The 15,182-nt window shown below is 35.4% G+C and overlaps 1 protein-coding gene across 1 annotated transcript; it reads left to right on the top strand.

Annotated features, from left to right (window-relative positions):
- Positions 1–1,504: 1,504 nt before the first annotated feature.
- Positions 1,505–12,759, top strand: LOC129256014 (centrosomal protein of 41 kDa-like). The gene is made up of 6 exons (XM_054894324.2): positions 1,505–1,730; positions 3,180–3,247; positions 5,283–5,397; positions 6,999–7,163; positions 8,046–8,102; positions 9,083–12,759. Exons 1-6 carry the CDS (start codon positions 1,538–1,540, stop codon positions 9,196–9,198), a joined length of 714 nt encoding a protein of 237 aa, XP_054750299.2. The 5' UTR covers positions 1,505–1,537; the 3' UTR covers positions 9,199–12,759.
- The last annotated feature ends 2,423 nt before the right edge of the window (positions 12,760–15,182 follow it).

Genomic DNA, 15,182 nt, shown 5'->3' on the forward strand with positions numbered 1-15,182 from the left:
ACGAGTAATAGTATGAAACTCAATGCAGGAAAATGCTTTGTTATGCTGGTAGACTTTGGAAAATATGATCATGTCCCAGTGCAAATGTCTCTAGATAACCAAACGTTGATTGAGGTATCTCTGATGAAAATCCTAGGTATCCTCATTCAGTCAGACTTGAAGTGGGATGCCCAAGTGAACAATATGATTCGCAAAGCCAATAAACGAATGTACATCCTTAGATCGTTGATACCATTTAAACTACCAATCAAAGATCTTGTCTTGATCTACAAAGGATACATTCGCCCGCTACTAGAATATGGCGTACCCGTTTGGCATCCTAGCCTCACTAAATCACACACTTCTGCCATTGAAAGAGTCCAAAAGAGAGTACTTAAATTGATCCTAGGATATTCTTATCAATCATACGAAAGCGCACTCCAGCAAACCAACCTCGAGACCTTAGAGATAAGACGCAATGAAACCTGTCTCAAATTTGGCGAATCCCTCTTGAAGTCTGACACTTTCCGCCACTGGCTCCCTAAGGAAAGAGGGGAGACTAGATGGAATTTGCGTAATAACAGTAGTAATATGCTGACACAATTCAAATGTCGCACTGAAAGATATAGATCAAGTCCAATTCCTTTCCTTGTGTCAATGCTGAATGAAAATAAAATGAACTGAATAGTAATACAGAGGGGTCCGTTGACTCTCAAACATTATGTCTTTATTGTACTCGATTGACCCACCTCCTTTTGAATCCTAAGATTCTGCTAAATTGTATTTATATTTATGTTATTTGTTTGTATTTTATCAACTGAACATGTCAAAAATATAAGTCAATGTTTACAACTATTTTACTTACTTCGAACCCCCTGGACAGTTTACAGTATATACATACATCCAAACATTTCTCGATCCTTATAATGTACTCACTCACTCACTCACTCACCCATCAATTGGATCTTCATTTAAAAAGAAACAATCCATTTAAGCACGAGTTAACCCATCCAATGGACATGTATATTGTATTACCAGTTGTGAGAATTGTGTTTTCTATTCGCAATTTTCTGCTTCCCTCGCTTTATCTTCCTATACCTTGTATAGCTCTGACTACCTTTTTTTTCTATTTATTTGATTCACCCGCTCTCTCACACTTTCTCATACACTCCATCTTGTTTTATCTCCCCTGAGTACCACTCTCTCTCCCTCTCTCTTTCACCCTCTCCTATTGTTTTTCTCCCGACTCTCTTTCTCGATCATTCGTTTGTTTTTCCCTCTCAATTTATTTTTCTTTTGTAAGTGCACATTCTATTTATACTTCTTAATATTTAATTGTAATACATATTTGGAATTTGTTATAGGCCACCTATTGTGTAAACATTGTTACTACAATACAGAATTTCTGCTATTGTAATAATGTTTTGTATTTTAACCATTTTATACAGTACTTTGTAAATCATTTTGTATCTGCTTGCTCGAGTTTACGATGATGAATAAATACCTATATTATTATTATATCATAATCATCATCGTCATCCTCATTGTTGTCATCATTATGAAAATGTCTAATGAATATTCTTTTGATACTTATTGCAGTGTAATAGCGGGTGTAGGGGAGTTTGATCTGTCTGGAGAGTATGTGGATGACCCGACCCCAAGGTCAGATGTCACAGGACAGTCAGATTGTCCATATCTTCTCCTTGATTTGAGGGAGAGAGAAATATATGAGCAGTGCCATATAATTACAGGTATTGGAAAAATACATCGGCGCATAGGGTGATTTGCCCTACAGTCAGTCGGCAAGCCCTCAAAAAGTGACTTCTTTTATCCAAGTGATATTCATGACTAGAGTGTTTTTTGCGTAGCTAATGAGCTTGGTGCGGACCAAAACACCTGTTTTTATTTGGCCATTGCTGCTCTAAATATGAACCAAATTTCATGTTTTTGGTATCTTTATAAAGAAGAAAAATCATTCTTTCAGGTCATGTGTTTGGATTTTTAAAAAGATGTTGTAATATAGGGGAAACGTTTGATCTAAAACATGAAACAAAATAATTATTTTCATGCAACAAAAGTTATTGCTTTTACCCCTAATTTCTGTTTGAGCACAAATGATTTTTAGATTATGATAAAGCTGAAGATCTAAGCTTTAATGTGATATAATTTTTATAAGAAGAGGTATTTTAGATGGGTCAGCATCAGAACTCTAGATTTTATGCTTCTCAGAAATTTCAGAAATCTCGTCTTGCATCTTGATGGAAAAGGCTGGCTGCTGACCCATCTAAAAGGTGTCACATATCAAGAGTGACATTGCATGAAAGTAGAGATTTTGAGCTTATGATATAAATTATGTTTGTGCCCAAAACACAAAATTTTGCACAATTTGCAAAACAGAGGAAGAAAACTCTGTTTGAGGCCTCTTTTCAGGCCTGAAATTCACGTATTTATCAAAATATTTTATTCAAAAGAAATAACCAAATATACAAGAGTAACGTTTACTCTTTCCTATCGTACAAAAATAACAAATTTTACTCATGGAGAAAATGGTTAAATTCTTTGAGAAAAAAGTCTCACAATTCACGAGATTTTGTAGAGATATGGATTCAGCCACGAGAGGACTTGGATAAATCTTGCTCATTAACATAGGGGCTTGCAGACTGACTGCCTAGGAATGACATGGATTTGTATTGGTGTTAAATACAAAATCAAATATGGCATGAACAGAAGGAATGTATATTATGTAACATTTTATTACATGTATGTTAAAAAAAAGGTACCGGTACTTGTTATTCCTTCAGAGAAATGGCAATACATATTGAAAAATATTAATTGATTACAATAAGAACCTTTCGCTTTTATACAAAAGTCATGCATTACTTATTATAAGTTTGGACGTTGGTTTAAGTGTACTGTTTTGAATCGATGGATTATGTGTTTCTTCCTGTAGCATTGTAGATCAAATAAATGACACTAAAATAGTAAACTTCAATGGAATTGCTTCATTCAAGTCAAGGGGCCCGTAAAACTTAGCAATGGTTGTAGAACATTTTTCTACGATTGATTCCATTGACTACAATGTGCAATCAATGCTGAAAATCAAGCGTACGATCAATCGCTAACCTTTGTTATTACGGGACCCAGGTCATGTGCTGCTGATTTTCTATTGACTGTCTACGTTTGTTTTGTTCTATTTCCAGCGGAATGCTTTCCCACAGCAATGTTATCAAGAGCAGTCAACAACTTTACAAAGAATATCTTAGATTTTGTATCCTTTTCATGAACTAATATTACATTACATTATTTGCATGTGTTTGAAGTTCTCGCAGTTTATGAATTCGCACCAATACTTTTGCAAACCCATTATTCCTATTATGTACCGAACTATAGAAGTTTTCATAATTTGTAATCAATTTTTCCAAATGTTATGCTAGCAACCTGAGAGAAATCACAACAAAAATTTCTGTAACCTAGAATATTTTTTTTATCTTGATCTTGATTCTGAAAGATCTTTCTCTGGAAATTTTAGTTGATGTTAAACAAATAAAATCAATGTGTGTACATGTGTGACAGGATCGCATTCTGGCAAAATACATATAAATGCATTCTATGTCAGTGGATGATACAAGAATAGTATTTAATTTTTTAAAAACCTATTTGGAGCGTTGTGGCCCAGTGGATAAGTCTTCTGACTTTGAAACAGAGGGTCGTGGATTCGAATCCCAGCCATGGTGTAATTTCCTTCAGCAAGAAATTTATCCACATTGTGCTGCACTCAACCCAGGTGAGGTGAATGGGTACCCGGCAGGATTAATTCCTTGAATGCATGAGCGCTGAAAGGCAGCTCGAGCTAAAGCCGGGGTAATAATGATAATAACGCGCCTCGGAATAGAATATTTCTAGATAGATGGCGCTATATAAATGCCTATTATTATTATTGAATGGTTTCTGGCCATCAACACCATTGATTGAAAAAAATAATGAGATCTAAGAGGAAGTTGTAGAGCATTGTGGCTAAAGCAAGAGTACATTTATGTAAATTTTCACATAACAATTTCATTATTATTAAACAAATGATGCACAGGTTTGTGTGTAAGTATGACTAGTGAGCATGCATTAACTATGGAAGCAACTCTCCACAACCCACCATAGATACCTTATACTAGTCTCAAAACCCCACCTGTTTTATGCTGAGGATGTGTTAACTACATGCCTAAATAGGATGAAAACTTGCCCACATATTCTTGCTTGGGTACACATCAGTTATTTCAAAAGGCGGTGCTGCACCATCCCGAGTTTGCTCAATCTCGAGATTTTAGCCCGATCGGCCCACTTCGCGATTAATCTCGAGATTCAAGAAACCCCGTCTCCACCATCGCAAGAAGAGCGATTCCTAATCGAGCGAGGCAACAAGACCGATATTACGAGCATGCGCACTTTCGGATCTTGGAGTTTCAACGGCCCGCGCTTTTGAATAACTTCCCGCGATATGCAAGCAATGTACTCCTTTCACTAGCACTTTCGCCGAATTCGACCGGTGTTATGCAACAATCCTCTCAGCTCAGCGAGTGAAGAAGTGATGTATTCTTCGTTAAATATGATGGCGGAGTAGGAGGCAACGACAGAGAGAGGGAGAGAAGGAGGAAAGAAATGCTATTTGCTCACATTTTGCGAAGCCGAAGGAATAAGACAACACTGCTGTCAGTGTTGTTATTGAATATGACCATCGTCGATGAGCGCCTCCCCCTTCGGTCTGGTCTCTCCCAAAATCCATTCACTGGTGGGACACCATCGTTGCTGATTAGGCAATTGATGAACGCTATTCGCGATAATATCTATTCGCATGTATAAAGTTGACTTTCGCACGTGTTTATGTTTTGACCAAGGCGGAAGTGGAACGCGAATTGCATTATGGACTGACGTCATGAATAAATTACCCCGAGTCCAATCTCGAGTGCGTCTGCACCGACGAATAAGCGGGATAATTCGTAAAATAGCGCGCTATTTTGCAAATAAACCCGAGTTGACTTGGGATTGCAATCTCGAGATTAATCCTACGAACTAGCGCGATAATTGCGTCTCCACCGCAAACTATCTCGAGATTTTTCAGATCGGGATAATTTGCCGGATCAGAAATAGCGCGCTAATTTGAAAACTCGGGATGGTGCAGACGGCCCTAGACAGGCCATTCTCACTATTTGATCGGTGGTATGAAATAAAGTTGGGTCAATTTGTGAATGGTACGGATCATGTACAGTTCCTCCAGAACATTGAGTTTTATTTTCCTTAGCTGCTAATTTCAGAAAAACAAACCAGGAAAGATCATTGTGATATATGATGAGGACGAGAGGAAATCAACCGATGCAGCGACCACATTTGTACAGAAAGGATTTGATAATTTATTTTTACTTTCAGGAGGTAAGCAAAATTGCAAGATCTTGTGCACAGAATTTGTTCAGACTCGTGTATCCACCGCATATTTCCTGTAATTTAAGGTTTGTGTCAAATCTAGCAGCAACACCATTCACACCCAAAATGTCCTTTGAAAGTGAAGCTACTCATATCTGTGGGAACAATAAATCACAATCAAACTTTCATTCTTAAAGGACAAGTCCACCCCAACAAAAACTTGATTCGAATAAAAAGAGAAAAATTCAACAAGCATAACACTGAAAATTTCATCAAAATCGGAGGTAAAATAAGAAAGTTATGACATTTTAAAGTTTCGCTTCATTTCACAAAAGAGTTATATGCACATCCCGGTGGGTATGCAAATGAGGGAACTGATGACATCACTCACTCACTATTTCTTTTGTATTTTATTATATGAATTATGAAATATTTTGATTTTCTCGTCATTGTCATGTGAAATGAAGTTTCATTCCTCCCTGAATACGTGGAATTCCATTATTTTAACATTTTGTGGTTCAGGCAAGGAGGTCCTAATCGTCAAATTCGTAAAAATTGAAATATTGTATAATTCAAACAATAAAAAACAAAAGAAATAGTGAGTGAGTGACATCATCGACTCTCTAATTTGGATGTAACTGGCTCGTTCATATAACTATTTTGTTAAAAATAAGCGAAACTCTGAAATGTCATAACTTTCTTATTTTACATCCGATTTTAATGAAATTTTCAGCATTGTGCTTGTCTGATTTTTCTCTATTGATTCAAATCAACATTTTGTTGGGGTGGACTTGACCTTTAATATGGCTGATTTTTATTAGTTTACCACTGCACTTAATCTGTGGTTTAGAGCATATTTTTGTGGGGCCCTCCTTTTTTTTCTTAACTTTTTTTTTTTTTGGGGGGGGAGCAATGCATTAGAATGATGAAGAAAATAAACCTTTTGTCCAAGGCATTTTATGAATAAATGTAAGAAGTGATTATGATGGAAAATCTAGCATTGAATCACTATATCAAGAGTAAGCAGAGAAATATTGTCCAAATAAGTTTTTTATACTAAACCTAGGATTGTAGTTATAAGAGGACATATTATAAGACTTATGTTGTATTATGAGTGGTGTAGAAAAGACATAGAGTGTATATTAAGTGGTCTTTTATTGTACAGGTTTTGCTTCATTTGTGTAAAATGTCCGTAAGTAGTTAAAAGAGGTTTTTTCTCTCAGTGCTCATGCTTGAAATATTGAATTGTCTTTAAGTGCTGTTACAGGTTTTATCTAATTGATGAAGATATGTGCTTGTTGAACTTACAAAGCCAGTATGTGTGGGGGGAATTGTTTAATCCCCCACCCCCATAACCAAATTGTCAATGCAGTCAACACAGTGTTTGTAGTTGTTGTTTTTTCTTTTGCATCATACATGTAGATTTTCTTGTTTTGATACAATTACCAAACATTTTGTACTTGCATGTCTGACAAAAAAAGAAAAGAAAAGAAATCGCACTAAATGATTATGTGTACAAATCCAATAGAGATAGTGTTTTTCCAGCCAAGATTCACGAATGATTTTAATTATCTTTGCTACGTTGACTACTGTTCTCTACTTGTTTTCAGGTTTGAAGGTAGCAGCACAGAAGTTCCCAAAGGGTCTGGTCACCGGGACCCTACCAGCCTCCTGCATACCACCACCCCCTCCTAAGACATCCAGGACAGCAAAGAAGGTGAAAGTGAAGACCCCGCCTCAGATACCGGCCGATAAAACCACCTTTGCAGCAGAAGATATCCTTTACCTCATTCAAACCTGTGATAACTGGGTGTTGTTTTTATGCCTCTGCCTACTGCAGGTAGTTGCTGGAGTCATTATGTTTTGGTTTGTCTGTCGTTCTGTCCATCCATCCATCCGCCAGTATTGTTTTCATTTTTGGGGTGTTTGATAAAGTGTTTGTTAATTAAGAGCGACTTTAAGAACAACTGGTGAACCTTTCTTACGCACTAAACCACCGCCAATGAACATTTTGGTGTATACCATTTACTACAAGAAACAATCTCCAGTCCTCAAATTTGCTCTTAACTTACGAACAGCTTTATGAAAGACCCACCGGGTGATAAGATTGATGATCAGGGTCTGGTTGCATAAAAGTTACCGTTATAGTAATTATGCTATCCAATGGTATCTTTCATGAAATCCTGGTGGGTATTACATCGAGCTGTTCGTAAGTTACGAGTGACTTTACGCACGACTATTGACCATTTCTTAAGAACTAAATCAACGCCAATGAAAATCCAGTGTGCATCACTTACTACGAGAAAGGATCACCAGTCATTCATTACTTACAAATAGCTTTGTTGAACACCAACCTGATAATATTTAGGGGTATCAAGGTCACAGAGGTCATTGTTTTACTTGTAGGTGCCTAACAAGAAGTAGTGGGAGGAGGAAGAGAATGAGAAGAAAAGGGGGGGGGGGGAGCTGTCAATGCCTTGTCTTTTCATATATGTTTCATTATTCTCCCCAGATTATATGATATTGTATTCTGACTGGGGAATGGGAGGAGGGAGGATCATTTCAATATTATATATTATAATCAAATGAACTGGTTGCAACATGGTGTAGTGTCTAACCATATTTCTTTTCCTTGACTTGTGTATTCTTATTTCTACATCTTGAAGGTTTGAGCAATCAACTGGATGAGAACCTAATTCCAAAGGACAGTGGCAGTAAGTTCCTATTTTTCATTGCTAAACTTGTATTTATGAGTCGTCATAAGGAGAATGTTGCATGTGTCACAATTTTGCAACAACATTAAACTAATTCAGTTGAGTCTGCCTTAGCTTCCACCTGTATGGAGGGACCGTCTGTTTGTAAAGATTTGGTTTTCCACATTGAAACATGTATTGAAACTTAAACCTGGGTGGTGTTTCATAAAGCTGTTCGTAAAGTTACGCACAACTTTACGAACGACTGGAACATGTTCTTATACATAAGTCAGCTACATAGGGATATATCATATAGCACAAGAAAGGGTCACCAGTCATGCGTAAAGTCATTCGTAACTTACAAACAGCTTTATGAAACGGGCCCCAGAACCTGTCCAAAAAGACCACCTGCTCATAAAGGCTGCTTTACTTGTAGGGTTCCCAGCCCATCATAGAAATCAGGGAAAATTATTTCATTTTTTTCCAGTCATGGAAAAGTCAGGGAATTTGATTTAAAAAATACCTCAAATCAGGGGAAAATGCCTCAAATGAGGGAAAAATCAGGGAATTTTGATCAGCCCAAAAGTCGAAAGCACGGTAGTCAGTCAGACTCTGTTATATTTTGTTACGTTGCATATCAAAATAACATGCATTGAATGACAGGTAATGGTGGTGCTAATTAGTTTTACATTCTTTTTTTTATACTGAAAATGCACGTTATTCACTGCAAGAACTTAGAAAACATGCGAAACTGGGAATGGGTTTAAATAATTATCAGGAAATTTTTAAACTTTATCAGGGACATATCAGGGAATTTTGTTCTCCTGAAAAGCTGGGAACCCTGTCTTGTCTCATTCGGCAGTCTTTATATACAGGTTTGAATGAACATCAAAGAACACATAATAATGGTAAACAGTCTTTTGAAAAAAAGAGAACTTTGCTATGATTTGTGTGCTAGTTGTTCATCTTAATCACTCTGTAATTCATTTGTCATGTTCCAGGTCGATTGAGCCGTGCTACTCCCGCAGCCCAACCCGACCCTAATGCAAAGATACTGTCTTCAAGATCTTCCACGTCAATGACTTCAAGCACAGTGCATTCATCACCCTGGAAGTAACCTAGTGTGTCCTTACCTAAAGGCCAGTGCTCACCTTACCACTGAACTACGATGTGATTTTGGATGAAACGGCATTTTGCAAATTCTTATATCAACAAATTTTGTGACCCTTCTTGAGATTCACAATCACAATGATTATAAGAATACCGATGTCAACATTTTGATCAATCGCAAGCTTTTGTGTGCGCTGATTGCCAAATAAGCTTAAAATCGTAGCTGATTGTGCGATTGCTACGTAATCATAATCATTTGAATTTGAATTTGCCTTAATTATTATAAGGAGGAACAAGATAGTCATTGATTTCTTCTTAAGTATCAAAATGACAAGAACTTTGGACAATATAGTATGTTCCACATATTTATTTTCATATGAAATGTTATAATGTTTTGTTTCAAATTTTAAGATGTGCGATTGCCTTTAATAAGCCAATCTTGTAAAGACCCTTAAGGACACCGCATACTAATTGACCCACCTGCAAGCAGATTTGATTACTAGTCATTTGCTTTGAATACTTGTTTATTTATAAGTCAGTCTTAACCAAGATTTCAAAGTGATTAGTGAAAATACATTAAGAGAATTGTAACAATTGAATCTAGTTACTAAAGGTTTGATATTAATGTAGGAATACTGAAATCTAAATTTTGTTTTACTTCTAGCCTTTCATGTAAAGGAAAGTCCAAATTAGCTTCTAGTAAATAGTGGACCACCATTTTGCTGTAGCCTCACTACAGTTTAAAATTGGGCATTTTTTTTCTAACAAGACACTCCCATCAATCAGTGCAGAGTTAAACATAAGCATTTATACTGATATTCAGAAATTTGGACATGCTATTTCATATTTGAATATTTATATCAAATATGATTTTTTTTTCCAAGATCAGATTGCAGCTAGTTCATGTAGTGTGCGGTTTTTGTAATATGTATGGGATCCTCTGATTTCGCATTTATAAATGAAAATAACCCTTTTTCTCTTACAGTGGGAAAAGCCAGCTATACAAAATCATCCCTTCAATCATAAGTAATAATAATATTCTGCTTTTTTTTATAGAGCTTTATACATCGGCACAACGTCTCTAAAGCATTTGCATGTTTACCCCAGTCATTGGTTTCTTGCTTGCCTGCACACAACGATTGCACTTTCTCCACTCCCTTAGGAACATTCCAACCATATCTTACCTAAGAAGCCAAATTAACTTAATTGAACTTCTATGCAATATAAAATGAAAGTTGATCTTGGCAACCACATGTTTGTATTCAATCCATAGTAGCAGTTTATATTACATTTTTATTACTAGTCCACCAAAAAGAAATGTCTCTGAAGTATGTCTTTGATTAGCACATTAAACTTATTTAATGTTAGAATTTTAGGTGTAACTATAACATTTCCTTCTTATGTAGAAGTAATTCATGTGAAAAAAAGGCTGGTTTCACAATGTGCGAGAGTAAGTATACATGGTGGCTATTATGCATCCAATGGAACAGTTTTCCCTGTGACACGGTGTAAGTTTGTCTCGCGAGTGAGACAGACGCTGCTTGTCCGACAGCTGCAGCGTCATGTTTTTTACATGGCGTCATAACTCTGCTGGGTGTGTTTCACTATCATTTATGAACTTATTATGTGAGATTTGGACAAATTAAATAACTTCTTTGATTATTTAGTGATTAAAAACTAAAAAAAGAAAACATGATGTTCCTCTGAATTTGAGATACAAGGTCTTTCTTCCCGAAGGACTATTTAATAAAGTTCTAGTGAATTGGGAATTTTGATATGACCTATCATCTCTCATAATAATAAATTTGAATGAAATTCTAGTGAATTCGTAATTTTGAAGTTCTAGTGACTTTGGACGGCCTAGATGCTGCTAAATCATATTAATAAATTCGAGTGAAATTTACATACTTTGACATAAGTACTTTGCATTTCAGAAATTATTCATTGAGATGTGTGAGAGTATAAAAGGATTCATGAATGGGAAGTACTATATATATTGATATTTGATAACATGAATAGCGTCTTATCCGTAATGTTGTGTATTGGACACAGATGCAGACACAGTTGTAAGAGTATTGTATACTAGTGTATTTATTTATTGCTTCATTATCTACCTAAACAAATGGACATGGAGATTGTAATCTATTTATATACTGACACAGTGCAAGCAATTGTAATTAAATAAATATTATTGTATTTGATGTACATTATTGTTTATGTGAGAGTTTTCCTGAAAAGAAAAAAATATGCAATGTATCTCTCCATAGTACTTACAAAAGTAGTTTAGATTATGCTGTGATGTGTACTATCTCAGTTCTCTGTTGGACTATTCAGAGCCTCAAAATTGTATTTAACCCCTAGAGGTTGGAAGACATATTCAAGGTTTCTCTTCATCTTGAATGTGAGCCGTTGCATATGGGATATGATTAGATTGGGAGAAATGTACTTATATTGATACCATTTCCAGTGGAGTATGCGGCGGCACCCCTGAATAAAAAGCCATTTACATGTCGGGGGGGGGGGGGGGGGGGGCGTTTCATGAAAGGACTTGTCGGACGTTTTATCCGACAAGTCCCATTTTATCCGACAGTTACCATAGTAACAGTACCTCTTAGCCAATCAACATCAGAGAAAGATGTCAGATCTGACAACTTGTCGGATGAAAATGCTCCCCAAACTAATCATTACACACCGACACACATCGACAACTTGATTAAAACAGCAAAACTATTCTTTAGAAAATAGAAATTGGTAACTTATTCTTATCAATCAATTACTGTTATTAAAAGCGAATAGTTGACATAGACTGAAAATAAAATAGAAACTAAAATGATGAAATAGAAATTTGTCTGTTAATGGACTCTTGAATTGTGCCACGGGTGGGGGGGGGGGGGCTTTCTTTGGTTTAATTATACCTCGCTACCTCAGTACCAAAGGTATTAAAGTTGGGTTTTTTTCCCCTTTGTTTTCACCATATTCAAGTTAACAATGATTCAATATATTAGGGTCATGTCTTACAATGGGTTGCTGCGATTGATTTAAATTAAACTCAAACGGATATAAATTTGGATCAACCTCATTTTGAGTTTGGTTAATCAGAACTCCGGGTAAGAAGGGGATCTTGATTTGGTATGCATATGGGGATGATGATGAGAGTATGACAATCATTTTGTGTTGCAAGGTCAAAGGTCATAGAAGTCTTCAGATTTGTATCAATCCAAATATGGCCGAGTCATTGGGTGATTTCAAGTTCAGTGTTGACCTTTTGGTGTTGGTGTTAGGTCGATTTTTACACGATTATAACACCAAACATAAAATGAAGATGGTCCTGAAAAGTCACTCACAAGTTGTTGAGATGTCAATAATGTGATCTTGATCAGTTTTACAAACTCTGAATAAGTTTTGGAGCAAGGGGAAGCAATCCAAATTTCAACACCAACACCAAGGCAGGACTTGAAATCACCAGTTGTACGTGTGCTTCTTCAAGTCACCGTCTTATCCCAGGATTTGTCTATGTGTTTACTTAGGATTAATATTTGTGATTAAAGTGAGAGGTAAGCATAGTGCAGGAAGTGTTTGAATTACAGGAAATATTCTTTGATTTGAACCTCTAAGTAATTGTATATGGTACTGTTATTCGCAGTGCTTCCTGAAATGGTGTGAGCGAGTTTTATCCCTGGTCCGGTCCATGACATCTATTAAAGGCAATAAATCATACTTACATTGATAAGCATCAGCTCTAGTCCTAAACTTCTCATACAGTAGTTGTTCCTTACCAAGAATACAGTCTTATAACATTTTGATCATGTAGTCTTGCGATATATACCCAATTGAATGGTGACGTATTTGTAAGTTTCAATCTTCATATTATTCACACAACAGACATATTGCTAAGGAACAAAAAGGGTCACAGCTTGCCTTTTATCATTCTCATTTACTGACAAAGATCAAAATGATCAAAGATCATAATTTCTGTCAAACTTCATTTCATTCACTTGTTTTATCAAAAGGAATAGGTATCGAGACTGGTTTATTTACAATAAAGGGGCCTGTTTCATAAAGCATAACAATTATGGTAACATTGCAATTATGGCACTGTGCAACTGACCTCTTAAAGGACCCCCCCCCCCCTGGAACAAGAGATGCAGACATGTTGATGGGATATTGTGTGAAGTGTCTTCTGACCTGTGTTAAAAGTGAAACCTACATGATTTGATTCATGTCAATTTAGTCCATGGTAATGAAAGAATAATGATATTAAAGGGGTAGTCCAGCCTCAAATTCATTACTTCTAAAAGAATATAAAGCAGAAATTTTGGTTGAAAACAAGTTTAAAAGAAATTCCAACAAGTGATACAATTTTTTTGTATTTTAAATTTATATTGTTGTCTTCATATCTGCAAGCTGCTCTCATATTTATGCTGGTGTTTGCTGGATATTTTAAATTGATGTTTGTATATGAATTACATTTCATTTATTTTATATTGCGTCCATCAAAAACAATCACACATGTTTACCGGCTTATTTGACAAAGATCTGTTGGTTCCTCATAAACTATTTAATAATTGGAAATAGTGGAATTCATAGTACATGAACTACCAGAGTGCAAGTGAGGTAAAAAAAACACATAATTTCCTTTTTTCTTTATAAATTATGTTGTTCCTCTCATTTTTCTTTTATGAGAACAAATTTGAGATCATGGTAGAATTTCTCTTTAATGGTCATTGCATAGCTTCTGCTCTTAAGGAAAAGTAATGTGGTAATGACATGTCAACAGAAACGGCTTCTGATGCTGATCTTGCATTCAAAGTGAAACCAAATATTCATTTATGTCAACTTCATAATGATATTAATAGTAATTAATTATCAGTGGTATGTATAAACACATATCAATAAGAAAGAGAGACATTGAAAAACCTCTTGCCATGATCTGTTTTTAATTCAGATTTAGATTTCATATCTTGTAATCATCCATAATTAAATCTAATTACAAAAAATGCATTTATTGTATACTAACAAGGTTCAGAGGAACAGATACATTATGAAATACATGTATGTATTATGAGATACACAAGTGTAGTGAGACTGTTGTTAAGGACTGAAATTTTGTTACATTGACAGCCTATTTCAAATAAATATGACAAAGTAAATTATTTTTCATCGATTTAGGACTTCGTGAGAAGGGTGATAAGTACTGGCGTAAATGACTTGATATGAATTTACGTAAATCAATTGCAAATCTTTTTTTTTTCTAAACTGGTCCACTGTACTACTTTCATATACTTTGTCATATTTCTGAAATTAAATTCAATTCAAACTTTATTCAAAACTTCATATAAAAGTGAATATTTTATAGAACACCAATTCAGTACTTCATTTTCAATCTTCTGTAATTGTGATGCTATCAAACTTGATAATAACATTATGATGTTAAGCAGGGCCGGCTGGTAGAACAGTTTTCATAACTGAAGTGGCTTTCCCGGGTAAAATATGACATTATTATTATTATTATTATAATCCAGAAATATCGTTTTCAAGACTTGTATTCAGTGTAGATCTCACCAATGCAGCATTTGTAGTTTGGGGTACAAACCAAAGTTTGCCTTGAATCCAGAGTTATTATTTCACTTCATAGCAATCTTTTTTTTTGGTCAGTATGATTACCCTCGATTGTACATGTATGATATATTCATATGACAAGTATTGATTCAATTATATAGATTGGATTAATAATGCTGATGTGCAGCATCATAAATGCTACCTAAAACACATATGTCTATTCACCCTATGTTTTAGAAACAAATGAAATAGAAATATAGATGGATGATAATCAAAATCGAAAGTTGCACTATTGTGCTTTAAGTACAATTAGTGCAGTTTTGTTTATGGTATCAAACTGCAGTGTCATAATAATGATTATTAATTTACTGTTTGTTATTAACAAAGGGTGTGAAACATCGCATGAATGGATGAAAATCTGTTTCGCTTATC

This window comes from Lytechinus pictus, chromosome 3 (genome assembly GCF_037042905.1).
Source record: "Lytechinus pictus isolate F3 Inbred chromosome 3, Lp3.0, whole genome shotgun sequence".
In the NCBI taxonomy this organism is placed as follows: Eukaryota; Metazoa; Echinodermata; class Echinoidea; order Temnopleuroida; family Toxopneustidae; genus Lytechinus; species Lytechinus pictus.